Raw genomic sequence first — 22,812 nt, forward strand, 5'->3', positions numbered from 1 at the left:
CTTTTAGATGGGCCTCTTTATATTTCTCATTTTATTCTGTCAGTGTGTTGGTATTTTCTAGGATTATGGCACTATACTAGGTGCTTTCTAGGTATTATAAAGATCTTTTTTTTCTCTCAGATCTACCCTCTTGTGGTCTGGTAGGGAAGATAAGAGCCATATAAAGTAATTAAGTTACAGTAATACAAGGCAGAAAGTGATTAGTGCTGTAACTTTGGCTTATGTCTTCTGTCTCTTGACATTTTAGCTCTTGTTAACATCCATGTTAGATGCTGTAAAACTTAACTCAGATAAGTAGCTCTGCTTCTTAATAACACTCAAAATGTAGTTAGTTGGTTTTCCCATGGCATTTATGTTACCTGAGATGTTCCTTGAATGTGAACTTAGAGTGGCCTAATTTGTACCAGTGTATTTAATCCTTTTCTGATTTTAGAACATTTTGAAATAGTTTTGCCTGGTTTTCACAGCAAAGTCATATATAATGTCAGGCAATTCTTTTTTTTTTTCTTTTACTATGTCACCATGAAATTAAATTTATTCCAAGAAAGCAAACCTGGTTTGACATTTAAATATCAATAAATGAAATGTACGTCCTTAACAGACTAAAGATAAAAAGTACATTATCTCAAAGATGGCAAAAATATGTTCCCTAGAATTTCGGTATCTGTTCATGATGATGACGATGTTAGCAAAAGAGAAAAGAGGGAAGTGTTAGGTAGAGTGGAATTTGAACTTTTGTTAGTTGACTACTACTGAGTTGTGATAACTGAAATCGATACATACCACAACTGTGCAAAGTGAGGACTTTTCGTAAGTACATCCTGTGTGAAGTAAATGGGTATTTTGCATTTAAGTTATGTATGCCAGGTAGTTCTTAAATGGCAGATTCTTGGAGAAAACTAAGACAAGCCAGCAGCCGGGATCATTGTTTAGAGTGCAGGCTTCTGCTCTAATGATCTGCAGCAATGATTGATAGGATGCTTGTGAGCCTTTTCTTTCTTTGGCCCCGTGGTCTGGGAGGGGTACTGCTGTTTTATTCCACTCTCTTTGTCCTATGCCTGCAGAAGTATTGGTAGCTAAGTGAAGGGACCCCATATGGTTTGCTGTTTGGATAATGGTTTTGGAGCCCTTAGAGCCTTTAAAGCATTTAGTCTTTAAATCGTTTAAACTTTGACAGGGTCTTGAGGGTGCAAAAGACTTTATGTTTGGACTCTTTCTTCTCCCCTGTCCTTATGGCATCTGAGCAATAAATAGCAAATATTTCTGGAAATGCTCTTTGTTGGCTAATGTAATTGAGTAGAAGAACAGTCTCCAGAGACAGATTTTTTTCCCCTTACATGATGGTCTTGAAAATGGTACTTTACTTTTGGGATGTGCAAGCTTCTTTGAACATAATCATATGCTATGCACTGCAGATGACAGGTGAGTCCCTTCAAGGGCATGAGGCTGCTTACACCAGCTTTGCTGCTTTCCCTCTTTTGGATACTGTGAAACTCTTTTCCTCCTGGCATGTTGCCAAGCAACTCTGTAACCGTAGCTGATTCTTGGACTTGCCATTTCTTTTCTGCTGGCTGGTCTTAGGTGTAGAGGAGCGATTTTCAAGCAGTGTGCTGCAAGAATTGTTAAAACATGCAACACTGGAGCACTGATCTCTGTTTTCTTAAATTGTCAAATAAAAAAATGGTATCAGCCAACATAATAGTAGCTGTCTGGTGTGAATGAATCAAAATACCTGTTTTTGGTCAGATTGGCAAAATATATATTTTTTTTGGCATGCTGCAGAAGGTTAGTTATTAGTTTATGTGTGCTGTTGTTTCAGGACAGGGGGCCTGGCCGTAAGTGGGTCTGCCTAGGGCCAGCTGGTAGCATGTGGGCTCTGAGCTTCATATAGGAAAGATTTCACGACACAAGTCCAGGTGACTATAGGGGTACGTTTTTTAAAGCTGGGGCAGTGAAACAAGGAGTGTTGCTTAGCATAGAAGAAGCAACAGGAGCGCCTAGCCTGGGGTGCCCTTATCTCACTGGGAAGTCAGAGAAACAGGGGCCTTGGAGACAGCTTCAGGGGTATATCCTGGGACAAGCTGTCATTGCCCATTCTGGCCGCAAGTCTCGTGGCGTCCCTTAGCATTTAGGAGATGTGTGCCTGTCAGGGAAGAAGTGGAAGGGAAGCACACGAGCTGGGTCCTTTGTCTTCAGGTAGGTAGAAATTTTAGGGAGGGTTGCAGAAGAATATTCATCAGTTTCCCAGGTGTGCCCTTTCAGGGTGATCATCTCCACTGATTGGTCAGTGCCAGGGCAGGGCATCATCAGTCACTGCAGCAGGTCCTGGTGTCGCATACCTGGCTTTGCTGCTTTTCTGGGCCTGGAGCTGACATACAACTGAGTCTCGGATGTTATCTCTAGGGAGGTGACCTTCTGTATCTGGCTATCAATTGGCTGGCCAGTTTTTTCAGCTATTTGCTTCAGTTTCCCTATTTTACTTCTGTTTTACTGGCTTGTCTCACTCTGAGATGAAAAGGGTTGGAAGTCGCTGGTGTAGAGTACTAGGTGTCGCTGGGCAGCAGAGAGCATATGCTTGGCATAGGTCGGTTGGTTTTCTCTCTTGGTTCCCAGATTTGACATTGTTGTCCTGCGGTTGGACTTGAGGAATATTTGGAAATCTTGTTTTTCCATCCTTACTACAATGTTTCAAAATGTCTCATCTGTATAGAAGTTCAAGGAATATCTTGGATTACCTCCATCTACACACACAGAGATAAACCTGAACCCTCCAGTTGTTACTTATTTAAAAAAAAAAAATTTAACTGTTTTGACATTAATCAAGCGTCTCAGTGGTGTTTTCTGATTTTCTAAACCTTTACACTCCCTCTCCTTTTATTTCCATTGGTTTAGGTGGGGCCAGGTGCTGAAATGGTGCTCAGCAGCATTTCTCAAAGTGTGACCCACAGCCCACCTTTTACTGCTTTACTAAAAATACAGACCTGTGGGAATCCCACCAGATCTCTCCTGAATCAGAATATCTGGCGTGTGCCTGGCATTCTGCATGTGTACAAGTTCCCGGAAGATTCTTAGGAACACTAAAACCTCACAGTCCCTGAATGGTGTTGATTGGCCTTCTGGCAGTGAGGGTGCAGTGTCTGGCTCTCCAGCCAGGGGCCTCTGGGATAGCTGAGACCGAATTCCAGCTCTGCCATTACTTGTTACCTGACACGAGGCCCATCACTTAACCTCACTCTCCTTGCTGTAGAATGGGGATTATAATCCTTACAGCCATTTAGGTCAGAGTGCTGTCCATGTTAAGCCTACTTTGAGAGAGTTGTTACTGTAGGTGAGAGAAGTTTTCCTAGTCTCATAGGGTCCCTGTCTGGATCTGAAAACTAAACTGGCAAAGATTACCAAGAGATAAGCATACATGTATATTTCATGTAAGTTTAATATGACATGGGAGCCTCCATAAGGAAATGGAGACTGGAAGGAACAGACCTGAGTATTTTATGCTACGTCTGACAAAAAGTGGGCAGTCCTGTAGAAATAAGATAGGTCAAAGAATATGAGGGGAGTGTATTAAACTAGGGGGAACTTAGCAAGGCCCGTCAGTTTGGATTCTTCACGGTGTCCCTTATTCTTTGGAAATAAGGACGGTCCTTTCCCGTAGGTGTAGGGAGGGCGGTTCCCACATGAGGTCTATGAAATGTGACCTGTTGCAGGGGAAAAGGTAGGAGGAAGATCAAAGTGATGTTCCTGTTTCTGCAGTTTTCTAAAAACCCCTTCAGCTTGGGCCCTACCATTAACAATAGCAGTTATTATTATACCTTAAATTCAGTGTTTTTCACACGTGTTATTAGATCCTTAAACATGGGATCAGTAAGATGGAATAGAGTTTTCAGAAAAATCTAGAAATTTGAGAGTCTTATAAAAGTAGTGAAACTTTAGGCGTCTGGTATCTTGCATAATCATAGTGTTAAAAGTCCAGCACCCTTCCAGTCTCACACCTGTGAATTTTTATAATCACATTTTAGTGTTTATTTTATTTTATTTTTCAATTTGATTTCAGTTTTTATTGTTTACTCATTTCTTCATTTTCTGGAAATACGTATGAACTGTGTTGCATTGTTGTGAATTTGTGACTTATCTAGACCATGTCTTCCTATTGACCTTTAAGAGGTTTTTTGTTTGTTTTGTTTTGTTGGGTTGTTTGTTTTTTTTTGTTGTTGTTTTGTTTTGTTTTTTTGGTTCTTGGGAGAAAGAAATAGAACTAATTGGGAAATAAACAATTCCTCGGGAAATGTTTGGATATGTGAATCTTCTGTGTATGGCTGGTAAGGTATAATGTGCAAGACATCTTCCACTGAGCCAGCATGGTTACAATTTTGAACTTTTCCCAGCTGCCAATTATAGCTTTTTAGTTGTCCACCTACCTTTTATAAAAATGTGCCACCTATGTGTTAAGGTTCATAAAATAGTGGACGCTCCTGTGGATTCTGTCTCCTGGTTGCCAGGGGAATTGAAAGGTCCTTGATTGTAAATATGCCCAGGGCATGTGGTAGTGTTCCTATTTTTAAGTCTATAATTCAAATGGAAATCACAGCCTTTGTTTATTAAAATGGTATGTATGGTAGGGCAACTAGGACTGGCCCATTATTTACTGTTTGGAATTTTCTCCGTTTTAATCTGATCACATCTGTTCTTATTTCAACAGTGAGTTTCAAGATTTTCATGGAGCATAATTCCACATGGCTACTTTAATATGTTACAGTTCAAGTCTCTTTTAAAAATAAAAATTAGACTTGTTTTTAACCCTGGTTATCTGAGAGAATGTTTGTTAATAAACTATTCCCTTCTGCCTTGTGGAAGCATACCTCTGTGGAAAAAAACCTTTTTAATTTACTTAAACAATTTTTTTTTTTACAAATTAATACAATTTTTTTTAATGAGGAAAAGAATGGCCAGTTACTCTGCTGCACAGGGGAATAAAAATATTTAAAAATTTTTTATTTTTATTTTTTGTTTAAAGATTTTATTTATTTTTGAGAGGGGAGGGGAGGGAGAAAGAGAGGGAGAGAAACATCATTGTGTAGTTGCCTCTTGATTGCCCCCTACTGGGGACCTGGCACACAACCCAGGCATGTGCTCTGACTGGGAATCAAACCAGTTACTCTTTGATTCTCAGGCTGGCGCTCAATCCACTGAGTTACACCAGCCAAGGCAAAGTATTTTAACATTTAAAAAGCTGCCCCAAATGAAGCTTGGGGTTTTCTATTCCTAAAAATTTCTAGCTTTAAAAAAAAAAACCCCCACAAATGTTATATAATAATATAACAAACATTTTCTTTTCATCCTTGCTATTACGCCACATTTGCTTCAGATCCTCTCCTTTCAAAGAGATAAAACCTTACAGATAAAGTTGAAAGCCCCTGTGTACTCATCCTCAACCCCATTTCTTTCTCTCTTTTTCTTTCTTCCACTACCCATCTATATCAGTAGCTATTACCTTTCATTCTGTATTCCAACAGCGTTATTCTTTTGTTGCTCTATGAAGAACATTGCTTGTGTCTGTTTTTAGTTTGTATTTAAATGGAAGTTTACTGTATCATTCTACAACTTGATTTTTTCCTCAGTATTTTTCAAATTTGTTCATTTGTTGTGGTGGTCTAATTCAGCTTAACTCTCTGTCGTATTCTACTGTGTGACTATACCATAAACAGTGTTGGCTTGAACACTGTTGGACTTGTCTTCGTATGTGAGACTTTTCCAGGGTATAAATCTACTTGTAAGTAGAATTTCCCAATCATAGGGGTGCAGATCTTAAACTTTCATAAATGATGCCAAGTAACTCCTTGTCAAGATGCCGCAGTTGTTAAATCATTTTATAAACCCGTCAGTGGTTAAAGGGCACTCCCATTTCCCTACATTCTCACCTTTACAATTTTCGCCAATGTAATGGATATCCTGTAGTATCTCAATTTACATTGCCCTCATTAAAAGTGAAGTTACACCTTTTTTTCCCCACGCACAATGTCCGGTTGTAGACCTTTTGAATAGGTATGCCTGTTCATATCTTTTACCAAATCTTCTATTGAATTGTTTCTCTTTTTTCTAGTTCTTCCTTTCTATACTGAATAAATTGAAATAGAAGAGAACTTCCAGAGACTCACTACTACATCTACCCACTTAATAGTATTTGCATCCACACACCTGAATATGAACGATTGGTACTCCTCTGTAAAGCCCTCTCTCCTTGTCTATTTAAGGACATTGCTTTAGCATTTCTCTCCTCTGCACTATTTGATCATTAGTTTGCTCTTTACTGGACCATTGCCTGTTACTGCTGCCATCTAAAATCAAAAATGAAAGCACCTTCTCTTCAGCTTCTTTACTTTGTCAGCTGCTACTCAATCTCTTTGTATTCCTTTATGTCACCATTTTTAAAAGCATTGTATGTACTTGCTTTCTTCAGTTTTTCTCTCCCCATTCCTAGTTCTGGTTCAAATTAGGCTTTTGCCCCTGCTGCTCCACCAAAATTATTATCGAGTTACTGGTGACCCACACTTAGCTTAATCCAACATGCAAATCTCAGGCTTCGCCTCGCTTGTCTTGCTGCATTTGACATGGTAGGTCGTTCCCTCCTTCTGAATTCCCTTCCTTTGCTTGGCTTCTAGGACATGACACCCTGGTCATTTCGTCCTACTTGGCTCACTGTTACTCTTTCTAGGTTTCCTTTCTTCTCTTACTCTTTACCTCTGAATATTGTCATTCCTCAAGACCCAAGCCTTGGTCCTTTTCAATCTCTTAGCTTTTAAAATACCACCTATATGCCAACAACCTCCAAATGTATATCACCAGTTTAGACCTTCCTTCCAAACTTCATGCTTGCATACCCCACTACCTGCTCAAAGTCTCCACTTGGAAGCTTAGCGTGTCTGTTACTGCACTCCTGACCTATGCACTTTCTTGAGTCTACTCTACCTGTGGCCTTCCCATCTCATTTGGTGGCCTCTCCCATATTTCTGTTGGCTTAGGAAAAAACACTTGGAGTCATTGTGGATTCCTCCCTTTCTTTCACACCTAACATTCTATCTACTTCCTAAATACATCCAGATTCTGATGTCTTATTTCCCTTCCTGCTGCCTCTTCGATGTAACCTACCATCATTCCCTTCCCAGATACTGTCATCATCTCATAATTGGTCTCCCTTTGCTCTACCGTTTCTCTACTATAGTGTCGGTTCTTCACACAGTGGCCCAAGTAATTCTTTCAAAGGTTAAGTCAGACTTGTGTCTTTGTCTCCTTCAGCTGTCCCCCTGTATACTCTGCTGTAGTCACAGTGGTATCTTTGCTGGTCCTTGAAGTCACCTTGGCATACTTCTAACTCAGGCCTTTGCGTTGGTTGTTCTCTCTGCCTTTCTCCAGATGATTGCGTCTCATACCTCCATTGAGTCTTTGCTACAATTCAGTGTGGTCAGGATGGGCCTCACTGAGGTGATTACAACTGTGGCCCTGCACCCCTGTTCCCCCTTACTCTGCTCTGCCATTTCTTTATCCATTTCACTTTAGCCTGTCACTTTATTCATGATGTTTTTTTCAGTAAAGAACTTCTTAAATTTTAGTGGAGCCACATTTATCAATCTTTTTATTTTTCATAGTTGTTTGTATTTATTCAGCCTTCCTTAAGGAATCTTGCAGTATTCCTAGATCATTAGATTATTTGGAAAGAGTTTTTTGGCGACTGCATGGGCTAGATAAAATTAGACCTCAATGAATGAGTGTTGAGAATAAGACCTTGATTGGAGGTCCCTTCCATCCCCTCCAAATGAGACCTCATTTTGGCTATCAGCCAAAAGTTGACCTTCCTGTAAAAATGCCAAGCTTGTCTTTAGATGCCGAGATGTGGGCATTGGGCCTCCCTCCCAAACCCTGAGAGCTACAGAAGGCTGCAGTTACCGCTCATGTGAGTCATTGCCAGGCCTACCTACAGTGTCATTTCTTGAGGTGCACAATGATTACAGTACATACTCGTTTGTGTATTGTCCACCCACCAGATAAGCAGGCATTCTTTTCTATTTTTATTTTTTAAACAATCTCATGTAAATTAGAATTTAAACTAGACAGTCCTTTTTAGTAGGCAAGATTTAGCTAAGTCCTGTTTTCTCTGAATGCATTCCTTACTTCAATTGCCTTTTAGAGATTTCAAAGGCTTTTATGTACCTGGTAATTTGGAGGAATTGCTTTTATTTTATAGTTTCTTAGGGACTTCTAATATCTCTCTTGTAAGATGTTTGCAGATGTCAATAACTGCTAGCTCTGAAGGGTTAGAGTAACAAGATCATTCTGTTTTCACTTGTGATATCTTGTTTTCAGCTGGTGGTATTAGTTGTTTTCTAGTTCCATGAGAGACTTAATCGGACTGCCCCATTGCCCTGTGTCTTACTGGGATGTTTGTTGGTGTACTGTTTGTTTTCTTTCATTCTTTTGAGGGTGTTTTGGCTTGGTCCAGTCCTGTTCAGTGTCTTAAGAAAAGGATTCTTGTTCAGACAGCCCTTTTCACACATTTAGATGTCATACCTCATCCTATGTTCTGTATTTCAGTGCTTGTCGGAACTCTGTTTCTTACCTTTCGGTTATTGTTTTGGAGTTCAGTCAGAGTGTACTGTTAGTGTTTCAGAATAAGTAGGATAAAGTTCAGGTACCCAGATTCTGTGGCACATCATAAGGCTATGTAAGATAGATGTCGGTATTTTGTTCAATTCATTCTTTAAAATGTTCACTTTAGGCTAGTGTATCACACAGCTACTCTCTGTAAATAGATTGTCCTTTATTGCTTGGCAAATATGAATACATTGGCACTTCTTTATTCCTGAGGGCTGATTCTGATAACCATTGATTTTGTGTTTATTAAAAATCCTGTTCATTACTGTCACCCTACATCTTCTGTCTAGCAAGCATTCTTACTGTATCGTTGAGTTTCATCATAAACTTTATTTTATGGCTTATCTATTATACTAAGCTCCTCAGTAGTGACCCACTAATTTCATTTGGCTGCCTGGGTGTTTATAAAAATATCTGTATTCTGTACATCTGCCCTTGTGTTACAAAACACTTCCTCTAGCCAGGAAACTCTCATCTGTCTCACTGTTCTTGTTGTTTCATATAAGAAAACCGCAGTGTTACGTTAGTAAAGATTTTCATGTTAGTGCCTTACCTTACTTATTAGACGGTGATCATGATACATGAGGACATTGATCACTTATTTCTATGTAGAATATTTGGGTTCCCACACATCACCTGGGAGAAGAAACAGAGGTTCACCTTAATTTCTGAAGGTGTCTTAACTTCCTAGATGGACATCGGAATGATGCTGCCTCCGTTTTTTGTTGTTTTTTTTTTTTTAGCCGGAAGTAGAAGGCAGTTGATGATGAATGTGAAACTCAAACTCAAAAAATTTTCTACATTCTGATACGAGACTTTTCTTGGTGATATCAGTGAATTGAAGTGTTTGAATGATATGTTCTGGACCCCAAGGCTTAGTTAGGGTTTAGGAGGAACCATTTGTTTCCATTTCTTTGGCCTCAATATTTTCATTAGGATTAGTTTAAGTATCGCTATTAGAATGAGAGAGTAATTATTCGGGAGTAGTTGGCTATTGGAGATAACGATTTAAATACTTTCAGAATATGGAATGGTTTATACAAAGATAATCTTGTTTAGTCAGATGGGTAATAGATGGCAAAGGCAGGCTAGGTAGTCTAACCACACAGCCTGGGGAGGGGGGGTCGGAACAACAGCCTACACCTAGGTGAGGGGTCTTTAATTTTCTCCTTTCTTGGTGAATTTTTTTCAAAAATTATCTGGGTCCTGGAGATTCACAAATCTGTACAACCATTTATTGAGTATGTACTATGAGGGAGGTACTGTACTTGGCTCTGGGGTCACAGAGAACAACAGAAATGGATAGGATCTCAGTCTTTAGGGAGCGTAGGAGCTGGAGGGAGAGCGATCTTACAGTATTTACACCAACTGATCTAGCCAACATCCTCCTTCTCGTGTGCATGCCCTAACCCTCCCCACTCCCATAAAGACAAACTTCCCTTGACTTTGAATGCCAGTCATCATGACTTAGAATATTGAAGTTCTCTTTTATCCCCTCTATCCATTTTGTAGTCAGTTCCTGTTCATTCATTTCTTAGAAACAGTTCTCGTATCTCTTCAGTTCCTACCCATTTTCAGTTCTGTCACCTTCATCTAGACCCTCTTTCATACTCTCAAAGTTACATTGCTTATAGGTTACATGCGATAAGAAGTCTGGGGCCCATGAAATGATGAAGTGTGTGTTTATATTTGTGTGTTTATGTTGAAATACCATTTATTTCTGCCTTTCTCCTTTTGTTTGTTCTGTTTTTTTAACTCCTTTTTTAACTCCAGTTTCCTTCCTCGTTTTTTTCCTATTCTGCAGACTCACATCAAGTCCCACCTTTTCAGGGAAACCTTTCCTGATTACTTCTTTCCACTTACCTGAATTCTTGTTGTACTTATTCCCTAGTTTATGTCATACAATTTAGCACTTATTCAAAACTGCTTTGTGTTGCTATTTCATTTCTGTAGGCTTTCTTCTATTACTCTGTTAGGTTACAAGAATTTTTAATCCACGATTATAACATATTTACAGAGTGCATTTTATGGGGCTAATAGTTAGTAGGTGCTTAATAAAGGCTTACAGAATAGAAGAATTAATTTATGGTATACCTAAAATAGTTGAAGGGCCCTATTACTTAGTAAGCTTTTCCTATATCAGTTTATGTAGGCATTTTTCTGTTGATTGAACATTTAGGTTGTTTCCACGTTGAGTAATTATAGACATTTAATTGCTTGTTTTGAGTCTGTCACATGAAAAAAGATACTCTTATTCCCTGCAAAGCATTTCAACCAAATATTAATCATTTACTATGTATCTAGCACTTACTTAATATTTGTGATCCTAAGAGGCAGGGAACATATTTCACTGCCTTCTAGTACTTTGTGCATTGGCTGTATTCATTTGTGTTTTGTGTGTGTTTAGTTCTTCATTCCTGATATGCTGTTTTATTTTGCTTTTAGGATAAGAACAAGAAACTACGTCCCCTGTATGACATTCCCTACATGTTTGAAGCCCGGGAATTTCTTCGAAAGAAGCTAATTGGGAAAAAGGCAAGTGATGACAAATGTATTTGTGAATGGGCGGGGCTTATTTTAAGCTGGCCCTTGTGATGGACTCTCAGAGGCCAGCAGATGACACTTCTCGACCAAGTCGGGCAGAATTACTTTGATATGTAGAGAGGTGTTCCATGTATAAGGATGTGGTATCCCTGGGGAGAGGTTTGAAATTGGGGCCCTGACCACAGTGCGATTGTCAAGAGTCTCGCAACACGTTCTTTCCCAGGCTCGGTTCCAGTTTCAGTAATTGCATATTGCCTTGACCTCCATCACTTGGCTCTCTTGTTTTCTCCAGCCACCTCCATTAAAAGTTGGTGCTGTGGGATTTGCTAGTGAGGAATGGTTGGCACTTTTTTCTGCCGTCCTGACTTCTGAGGGATAGGCTGGCTCTGGAGAAGAGGTTTTCTCCTAGAAGAGGAGCATGTCTCCGAGGGGAGGGGGCGCATCCGTGGTGTCCTGTGGAGCCTTTTGGGTAGCACATTGACTTTCTAGTCTTGTGCATGCAGCAGCTCAGAGGCCCTCAGAGTGCATTTCCTTGTGTTCGTAGAGCATAATATTCTATGACCAGCTGCAGAATTTGCCCTTCTAGTAAAGAGCTTCCTAGTTCCTCCTTATTTTTCCTGACCTTTTCACCCTAAGTATCGTGGGCAGTTCTTTTGTGTCCTGGATAAACAAAGGACATGAATGGGATTATTCCTTTGGTAATTGAAGAAACTTTGTTCAGGGAGGGACTGTGATTGTTGTTTTCTTACTTTGGTTTAGTGGAGATATTTGCAGGCAATGTCATGTTTTGGGCCAGTTTTTATTGTATCTTCAGAAAGGAAAGACCATTTTGCTAATGCCCGGTCTTAAGACATTGAAGCCATATTAACATTCTTTACCTAAATGGAGATTTTTAAGCTACTGATGATGTGACATACCTAATAAGGCTCTGGCTTTTGAACTAGTGCCAAAATAGTGTATAATAAATATATCACCAATTTTATCATATACCATAGTCACTAGAATAATAAATTACAGCAAGAAATTTTTAAATCAGGCGTAAAGTGAAATCACTAATTTTGAGGTAGAGGAAGCAAACTGGATTCCCTAAAATAAGTATTAAATCTCCTCAGGTTCCTTCAGAGAATTGGCTCATTTGTCATCGTATAAACCTTGACAGAAAACTGTGTTCATTCATGAAGTGTAGTGCAAATGATGGCTTTAAGCCTCTTTCAATTTCCAGGTCTCCTGTTATCTGATCTAATGTCCAACATCTCTATCTCACCAAGTTGATATCGTATCACTCATTTACTGGTTCATAAACAATACCATAGAGACAAAAAAGGAATTCCTTCACACGGGTGGGTTTTATTGAAATCCATCCAAAATCACATTGAAAGGAATGGCAGCACATATTCGATTCATGAGCAGCTCGTTGTGTGGCATGTGTTACGGCATCCACCTGGTTTCTTTGAAGATTGCCCTTTCCTTATTCTCTTTCATCCCAGGAAATATACATCACAGTTGATTGCAGCAGCTGCTGAATGGTCCTACAAGGTGGCCCAGGGCTTGGCTCTTAAACCATGTGCCAGGCCTTTGTAAAGTCCTCTATCTCAGGATAAAAGGACTGACCTCTAGTGTCAGATGTGATGGCATTTCTTAAGCAGTTAGGTTCCTTCTTGGTGGGAGAAGCCTCATTTACTGGTTCCTCTGCATCAGAACTGATTGGATGCTATTTGTGCTGAGCCCAAGTTTTGTCCCCCACGGTGACATTGTGTAAATGATGAATACTGTACGCCTGCATAGGGAGTAGGATGCAGCTCAGCTCTGCTGGGCTGGAACATTCCTGATGCGAACTGCTTTTCCTGACTCACCACCTGAAACCACTTGCCTGTCTTCTGGGGCCATCAGTTGCGACAGCAAACACCCATGTGCTCTTGAGTCTGAGAGCAGGCAGGGCAGTCGCTGCCTCAAGGGGGGTGGCTAGCACATCACCGCACATTTCTGCCAGTTCCCTTCAGACCGCTGCAGCTGTTCAGCGTGGCACATGGTGATTAAGAGGCACCGAGAGGGAGCGTGCGTGCCACTGTGCCTATGTGCGCGAAAGCTGATTAGGGCAGCCTGTCACAGCTTAAGCAAGGTAATGGAGATAAAATCTTCTTCTCTGTCCAGACTATTATTTGACCATCTCAGAGAGTCTATAATATGACAGTTTTGAGTAGTTTCTAGAACACAGAGAAATAAGATTGAAGGTACACTGCTAAGGTGTTTTGTTAAGTTCAATGGCCTCCATTTTGGTTATAGAAATTCACTTTGATTCACTTCCAAGATTTAATTCTGGCTAAGTGCCTTAATTACAGTAACGGTGCACCTTCCTGAGTCTTGGTTTTATCACTTGTGAACTGGGAATATTATTTGCCTTCCCTCTCATGGGGTTGTTATGAAAATCTAAGATGGTGCTAATCCTTCCAGATGCCAGTAAGATATGTTGTTTTGTTTTAATAATGCTGCTTTCGCTGATGTATAGAATTCAGTTTAGCTTTACTTTTTCAGGTTTGTTTTTTTTTAACTGGTTCTGGAGTCAAGAGATGTAAATCATTGTGCTACTAATTTGATTGTCTTCAGCCCATTTTACAGATTTGGTTGGTACCTGGTTAGATGTAACACCAGGGTTCCAGCTTCCACAAAATGAGTATCCACTCATGCTGGAGTGTGAATGTGTGTGTTCTCTCTGGCTGAAGGAGAGATAGGGTATGCTGGAAGGTGTCAGAAGCTGGTAGAATGCCCTCCCCATACCCTGTTTACTGTTTTCCATCTGTGCTTTCACAAAAATCTGGACTAAGGAATATACGTAGTCTTCACTGTTTAGCTAATTTCTTCTGGGTTCTTCATGGCTCTAGTAGAGTGGACAAATGGAATCTGCAGTAATTTCAACATGTCCTTTAGTTCTCCAGAATGATATCCCAGGTATGTAAGATGGTGAGATTGAGACCTTCCTAAAAGAATCAGGGCTATATAGTTCCATTCTTATAGCGGAAGCAGTTTCTGTGTGTACATGTTTTTCCTTAATGCTTAGACAATTCAGCCCATGGAAAGCAAGTTTGTGTGCTTGTCGTTTTTTGTCCCCACCCCCCCAGGGGAATAAGGTACTAATGAATTTTTCCCAAGTATCTCAGAGCATCTCTAAAGTAGAATCTTTCAGTATTTCTTATCTGTTTAATATGGCATTTACAAATGTCATAATTGCAGTTATCACTACGGGAACCACTGTGTTCAAAGTTGGAACTGGTTTAGACAATTGAAGGGTCGAATATGGTAGACGAGATAGAATTGCATGAAGCCAGACTGCAATGAAGCATCTTCCCTGGTAGTAGGTGCTCAGCTCAGGCTCTCCTGTTTCCAGCAACCTCTGCCCAGAAATACATGTCTACTCCTTACATATTTTTGCCACTGTTTCTATTGAATAAGCAAAATTTTGGGAGTGAGGCTTATTTGCAAACAGATGACAATGTATGGTTTTTATGAACTAGGCTCTTATTTTTTAAATCCTTGCCCGAGGAAATGTTTTTATTGATTTTAGAGAAGGAGAAGGGTGTTGTGTGTGTGGAGAGAGAGAGGGAGAGAGAGAGAAACACATCTATGTGAGAGAGAAACATAGATCAGCTGCCTCCTGTATGAACCCCAACCAGAGATTGAACTCACAACCTGGGTATGTGTCCTACAGCCTTTAGGTGTATAGGACGACGCTCCAACCAACAGAGTCACCCGGCCAGGGCTAGGCTGACTCTTTATTAGGCACTTAAGATTGGGCATTTTTCTTGATAAATGCAGACATTTGGGAAGTTACGGGACTGATAGGATATTATTTCAAATTCATATTGCTTTAGATTGTTCTCTTTTCAAAATCTATCTTTTCTAAACCCATCTTCCTGAGGTCCGTACTTACGGGGGCATGGAACTCTTTTGGGGATGGATGGGAATGATCTTCCTATGTGCCAAACATAATAAATCCAGCATATTCCAAGTTGAACTCATGATATCCTGTCAGAAAGTCGGGTCTCCTCAGTATTCTGGGAATCACAGCCCTATCTGTTGCTGTCAGAGACATCTTTGACACCCTATCTTCCCATACCCCTTATATTCCAGTTTTTCCCCGACTCCTGCTGGGTGTATGCATGAATGTTTTTTTCATTACACTGCTGCTGCCTTGTCTTACATCTCCTCTCAGTTGGACTTCTGTAGTCTTTTTACTGGTGTTCCCACAGCCATTCTTTCTCACTGTAGTCCATTCCGGGCCTATAGCTAAAGGGAGCTTTATGAAAGACAGTTACATCATGCTCTGCCTTTGCCTGAGACTAATGGCTTCCCATTGCTTCCTGTGGCGAACGCAGCCCAGGATCACCTGGTTCTGACCTGCATCCCAGACTTAACCTCCTGCCTGCATTCTTGCCCATCTTCTGGCTGCCTTTCTGATCTTCATTAAGTTTCTGAAACGCGTTATTGCCCCCTCTCACCTCAGGGCTTTTGTACCTACAGGTCTTTTTTTGTTTGAGATGTCCTCTTTTTTTTTCTAAATTTCTGTTTTCTATTTATCTTATGGTTAGACTTTAGATTCATAGTAGTAAGCGTTATTTTCTGGGAGAAGTACTCCCTGAACAATCTCCTCCCCCCCACACACACTTCCAACATATTAATCTCTACATAATTTTTCATATCTTAATGTATTTGAAAGATTGTGTGTTAAAATCTGTCTCTTTTGTTAGATTTATTGGGCAGATGAGGCTTACATCTGTTTTGGTCACCACTCTAGGGCCTGGCACATACAGTTTATGGTTCAGAGTAGGTGCTCAGTAAAATCCTACTAAATTAATGAACTTTAGGGGATAAAGGAGACACTGGGCTGAAGGCTGTGGATGCAGATAAGAGCATACAAAGGGAGGCAGAAGTAGGGACCGCTTGATTTGTGAAAGGTTAGCCGTATGTGCAAAAGGTAAGGTGAGATCGCCTCTTCATTTCAGGACTCCCAGCTCCATCTGGAAATGGCTGATATTATATGTAAATGATACTCTCTATTTTGGGTTAATGTGCTTATATGAATCTGGTTGTCAATCCAACTACTGTTAACAGTTTTGTTTCCTTGGGATATAATACTGTGAATGTCTAAGTCAACTCTAGGAGATGTAGCTCATTTATAATTTGGTGAATACCTTTGTGTGATTTCATGCCATTCCAGTTTGTACTGTGAGCTAGACAGATTTCTTAAAGCAATTTATATAATGCTCATTCCAGCTTAATGGGGTCAGCGCTGTCATTTATTGAGTTTATGGTAAACTTTGAATGTTTTCACCTTTATTTAATTTTCACCTCCACCCTGCAAGATGTGTCTGTCATTCTTTTTACAGCTAAAGAAACTGAAGCTCATAGAAATTAAGTATTTTATCCACGTTTGTGTGCTTTTAATTGCTCTGTTAAATTAGAGGCCATCTAGAAAGGCCTGCTTCCCTTTGTGTTTGCTGAATCATGTGCAGATAGCCAGGGTCATGGTTCTTTTTGGAATAATGTCAGTTCTTGTATAGCACACACAGTTCCATGCTACGAGAACTTCATTATCTTCAGCTGCATTATCCCAGTGCATAGATATCAGCAGGTGGGAAAGGCACCGTCGATCAGCCCTCTCAATGCTTTCAGCCCACTAGACATTATCTCATTAGTCTTTGAGGTGTCCCTGTGAAGTGACATTTCATCAAATTGTTCTTCAGAGAAAGCAGTGTCAGATTACATGTTCTTCTAGTTACACAAATAACGTGAGGTCATAGGTAACATTGTTGATGAATCCATGTTGAAGCTGATTTCCCCTTCCCTTCAGTCTCTTGGCATAGGTGAGGCTTCTGGGAGAAGGAAGTGCACAGGCTGCTTTTTTTGTCTTGGCCTGGAGCCAGGGAGCGGTTGAGGAGCAATCTCAAAGCTCCTCCCTGTGCAAGGACGACTCTCTGAAGTACCAGGAGCAACATTCCTTACCAGGAGCAGTTTTTCACTCAGTTCCTGAGAGCTCTTCAAGGGCATGGAACTTTCTTGAGGAGGACTCCTTCACTCTTTTTCTGTAGATCACATTTAACAGGGCTGTGCTTTTTCTTAAAAACACTTGTGGTTCTTTCTTTTGCGACTTGTTACTTAATCAGCTGTGTTAAGTGCAAAGCTGGCAGTCGGGGATTCTTGTTCTTAATTACCTCTGATGTATTTTAGTTTGGTTTTTATAAACATTTCTTTTGTCATCTCCACACTTTTCACCCCATATTAATTTGATTCACTCACGCTATGGAAAAGTTCTTTATATTAATGATCAAAACAGGCCCTAAGGTTGTGAGTGCATTGTGATTTAAATTGACAGGTTTATATGAGGTTGCTTGTCCTTGCCTTCTTAGTGCCAGCTGTTACCATCAAAGTGGCTGTAAATTTTTTGAATAAATGACTGAAGATGTTCACCAAATCGTGAAATGTTTTGAAGGACTTGTAATTTCTGACCGTGCCTTTTTCTAGTAAGGCTTCTCCCACTTAGACATGATGGGAATGTGTCAGTACACTTGGAGACCAAGGGTCATTTTAGATACCCTTTACCCTTTGGGTTTGGGAGTGATCCTTGACTCATTAGCTCCCTTGTCTGGGGTATAATTAAAAGAAGTAACTGTAGAATTGTAGGTATCTGGAAACACTGTTGTTCTCAGCAAGGTAGCTTTCTACCTGCTGCCACCTAAACACTCTTTTTGATAATGAGATCTTGTTTTTTTAATCTCTAGGTTGTGAGAAGTACCTCTGTGTGTTAGGGACTGCCATGGTGTTGAGCTGAGCACAGAGCGGTTGGGTGAAGTATGGTTTTTGTATGATGTGCATTGTAATATCCTCTTCAGAAAGCATGTCTGAGTTAAATGGAGAAACTAGAACATTCAACTGCATTCCTGGAAATTTCTTCTGTATGGTCACCTGTGGGGAATGATGTGCCATATTAGCTACCAGCATCCTTGAGGTTCTGATACCATGGTAATTTCTCATATTACTTTGCTTATTAACAACTGTCTTCCCTGGACTCCCAAATTGTTTGTGGTTCTAGTGAACACTCTTGCATATATTGCGTCTATTACATGATTAGTGGTCAGCTTGTCTTAAGCCACCCCCTGGTCTTTTCAGCTGGGGTTCTGAAATGTTGTCTTTGGGGCTGGAACTTTCCATGCTTACTCTCTGCAAACTGGGATTTTATTTTAGGGGGAGCTTTATGCTGAATCAGCTCAGCTATGTTTGTGGGTAGGGAGAGGACAGGCTTTTTTTCCCCACTTTAAAAATAACCCGTATGTGCCAAAAATCCTATAAAGTGTGCTGAATTGCAAATCTTCCAACTTCCTATACCTCCTGGTTTACAGAGAATATATTCTTTTCAGCTTGGGCTCAATAAGAGCGTATAGAATATTTTATGTTGTAGAAAAGTAAATGAGACTGTGTACAGATGTGCTCAGCTGTGAAGGGAAACTTTGCTCTTGTCTTACATCTTTTTCCTCCACTAGTTTTATCTTCTAATAAGGCTGTACATAGGTATAGTGTATATAACTTTTCTAATAAGAAAATACACATTATTCAGAAGTAGTGAGTCTAATTTTTAAGTATCAACTTATCAGGGTTTCTTTCTGTGCTATTGCTGTTTTTATGTTTAGAATTGGGCTAATACCTCCAGTTGCTTGACTATTTCTTTCCCCAGGGAATGAATAGTTTGCATATATACAAGAAGGTATTATGCATGAGTATCTGTTGGGTCTAAGGTGAAAGTTCTGCCAACTCTTTTCCACTGGGTGACAGAAGTGGTGTTTTAGGTCCACAACCTCATAATCGGGGTCACAGAGTTATAAGCTCAGAATATGAGCTTCTTTGTTTTAATGTGTTTACAATTTCAGTGAAGCTTTTTGTTCTTATTTCAATCAAGTTCTTTTATTAATACCTGGAGTTGCCTTCCTACTTTCACTTTGCAAGTTATCTTACCTCTGACAAATTTTTAGGTATTTCTAAAATGCTGCAATTCTATCCCATGAGGATTGCTGGCATGGACAGTCTTTGCTGGTGCCTTCCTGATGACAGGACTAGTGGGCTGCTTAGTGTTCCTCAGAATTTGTGTCCTTTTGGAACTTCAGAATGACCTTATTTGGAAATAGTGTCTTCACAGATGTAATTTTAGTTAATTTAAAATGCGATCACACTTTTATTAGGATGGGCTCTAGCCCCACAGACTGGGGCCTTCATCAGAACATGGTAGGGCACAGAAACAAATAGAAAAAGGCCATGCGAAGTTGGAGGTAGATTTTAAAGTGATGCAGCTGCAAGCCAAGGAGCAAGGATTGTCAGAAGCCACGAGAAGCGAGGAAGAGGCAAGGATGGATTCTTTCCTAGAGCCTCCTGAAGGGAGTATGGCCCTGTTGACATCTTGATTTCAGACTTGAGAGTAAATTTCTATTGTTTTAAGCCAACAAGTTTGTCTTACTTTGATGAGCAACCCTAGGAAAGTAATACAGCAGGAAAGTGGGGCGGCATCTCATCTCTCTGGCCCTTTTCTGGGTTTGTACACTGAAGGATGGATGCTCATGTCCACTTAAGAAGTCTGCCATAGTCAGAGGGCCTCCATCACTTCTACTTCAGTAATGAGCAGCATTTTGAAATATGACACACCCTGGTAGGAATTATTTCCGGCAGTAGCTTTTGCTGAACCATGCTCATTCCATTCAGGGGTGGTGAATAGAACATTAGAGATAATTATCGCCAGCCTGTGTTCTGGAGCACCATGTCTAACATTTTGCCTGCTTAGAGTGCACACTGTGTGGAACTGTGCATGACTTCAGTTCTGTAACTATAGCAATTTCAGGTTTTGTCTTCAGCCTGAAGCTTGGGCAAGGCATCCTTTCTGCAGCTTTGCCTTCTCACCTCTCCTGGCTTCAAAAAGTGTTAGGACTGGGCTGGGCTGAGTGATAAGCAGGTAATCCTCTCCTGGAGACAAAGGTTGAGTAGTTTCATTTTCTTTGAGAATTCAGTCCCCATTGCTGAGGTCATGCCTAATCACCTGGTGTGTTAAGAAAGCCAGAGGAGGTAGTCTAGCAAAATCAACTTGTTATTTTTTTTATTATTTAGCAATTATTTTTGGAGCAACTACTTTGTGCCATACCTTGTTCTAAGCATTGGAGATAGAGCCTTAACAAATACATGTTCTTATGGAACTAATATTTTAGAAAGGGCACATATGGTTGCTGAGTACCTTTTTAGAAGTGAAATATGAATAAAATATCTCTCACAAGTTGCTTACAGGCTAATTGGGGTAAGATTATATCAAAATGTGTGAAGTTGAATAAAAACAGATTTGAATGACTGGTGAGATAACAGAACTGTGTTTCTTGGCACATTAATATTGGGTTAATATTAATGTGAATTGTACAGATCATAGCTATCTTTTAAAGATAAGGAGAGGGCTCACCAGCTATGTGACCTTATGCACTTCATGGCTTCATCTGCTGCACATATTGCTGACTCTTGCAAACATTTCCACTCTTAACTTCTTTCTCTGTCTACAGATCTGTTTCCAGCTGCTAACTGCTGGATAGCCAGATTCCAGTAGATAGATTACATCTACTCTGTCCAAAATGTAGTTTATGACTGTCATACGATTTTCCTCACTGCACACGCACGCACTACCTTTGTTGTTGGTCTTAAATAATGTCATTGCCTACCCATTGTCCTGAACTCTGTAATTAGCAATCTCCCCATCTCAAGTTCATCTGATTCTGCCACTGTTATGTTTTCCAACTCTTCCTTTTCACAGTATTTCAGTGCCTTTTAGTCTGTGTGCCCCTTCTCTCTCATTTTAATTATTGCAACTCCATCTTAAGCAGTTGTCCCCCTTGTAGTCTGAGCCACCTTTCACATCACTGTCAGAATTGCTTTCTGTATGCACAGTCATGATCATTCTCACACGCTGTGGGGTATGGGTTAATAATCTGTACAGATGCTTGCAGAAAAGCATCTAACTCCTTAAATGGACATAAACGTAAAGGAAAGGCTGTTGCAAAAAAATTGTAATATCACTTAAGGATCTTGCTCCCATTTCCAGTCTTACTTCCTCCTCAACCCTCCATATTATGCCATAAAGAATTTCTCACCATTCCATGGACTCACAAAGCCCTTTCACAGCTTCTTGTCTTCACACTTGTTTTTCTGTAAGAAACCACTGCTCTGTATTCTGTCTCCCCACATAAAGTCTGGCGGGGGTCTCTGACTGCCTACTATACTGTTTTGCCCACTTTTGTAGTTGCTGTTTCCCAGGTCTGACCTCCCTCCTCCACCCCTAAAGGGCAAAGAGTCTGTCTTGCCTTTTCTTCAGCTCACATTTCCTAACGTCAATAATCAGGTTAGGGTCCCCAGTAAGTCTTTAGAGAAGAGGTGGGATTTGTTCTGTACCTAAAAAGTCTTTAAAAAGCTTGGGGGTATTTGGATGTAGAGAAGGAATATACTTTTTTAATTTTAAATGTATTGATTTGAGAGAGACATCACTTTGCTGTTCCACTGTTCATGCACTCATTGGTTGCCCCCCGCCCCCCGACATGGACCCTAACCCAGGACTGAACCCATAACCCTGGTGCATCAGGATGATGCTCCAACCCGCTGAGCTACCCGGCCCAAGGAGGGATACAAAAAGCTTATCCTTTAGCCCTAAGCTGGGCAGATGGTTTTCTTGTCACACGCCTTCTTTAATTTCCTCATGCTAGTGTAGGCTTCCAGCCCCACTTTGTCAAGACTTTAGGCATAGCAGTCTGACTAAAACACAGAAAAGGACTTTAAAAATAGGTAGAATAAGTGTGTTATTCTTTTAAATTTCTGTGTATGAATTAAGGTTATTATTGCTTCCCCTGATAGGCGGCAGCATGCTGGATGCCTTGTGTAGTCCGCACCTCGTTGTTATGCTTGCTGGCGTTATTTGTGAAACAGCCTGAGCAGTCGCTCCTTAGTTGGAGGCCTGGTTTAGGGATATTTCTGTGTCTTTTCTTCATAATTGAGAATGTGCAGCATTTGTAATTTGTTCTTTTTAAAAATGATTTGACAGGGGGATTTACTCAACCTAGTAGGCAGTAAGTTAGAAATGGTCGGGGTTTTTTGGGGGGTTGTTTTGTCTTGAATTCTTCATTATTATGTTAAAGCTCTGAGTGACAGAAACTTGAGGAACCCTGACTGCTCCCTACTGCTCCCATTCCCTCCTGCCTTGGAGTTCATCATGTCCTTGTTCTCCAATAGTAGTTCAAAATGAATTGGGAGGGAATAAGTCAGTGACTTGTTCCACTTTGCCATTTCTGCAGCATGTGGGGTACCCTTTAAAAGCCTGACAAGGTTGCTGCTGAGCCCAGCTCCTCAGAGCCTACCAGGCTAGACTTTGATGCATGATGGAGTACTCAGAAAGGGGAGACCAGTTAAGCATCTGACTTCGCGCCACTAGGTCTGGTTTCTGCCATCTGTAAACTTCTGGCCCTCTTTATTTAAAAAAAAAAAAATGAAGAGAAAGAAAGAAAAGAACACGAGTAGGGAAGGGAATGTAAAGAAGGAAGAAAGCCACAGAAGTGGCTTGGGCAC

At 40.4% G+C, this 22,812-nt stretch overlaps 1 protein-coding gene across 1 annotated transcript in view; it reads left to right on the forward strand.

Annotated features, from left to right (window-relative positions):
• SND1 (staphylococcal nuclease and tudor domain containing 1) overlaps positions 1–22,812 on the forward strand; it is a 412,206-nt gene that overhangs the window by 134,853 nt on the left and 254,541 nt on the right. The window contains exon 11 of the mRNA XM_054564546.1: positions 11,092–11,181. Coding sequence (XP_054420521.1) covers positions 11,092–11,181 — 90 coding nt within the window. The remainder of the gene's footprint in view (positions 1–11,091; positions 11,182–22,812) is intronic.

This window comes from Pteronotus mesoamericanus, unplaced genomic scaffold, assembly GCF_021234165.1.
Source record: "Pteronotus mesoamericanus isolate MK-2021 breed Mesoamerican mustached bat unplaced genomic scaffold, CSHL_Meso_final scaffold_85, whole genome shotgun sequence".
Taxonomy (NCBI): Eukaryota; Metazoa; Chordata; class Mammalia; order Chiroptera; family Mormoopidae; genus Pteronotus; species Pteronotus mesoamericanus.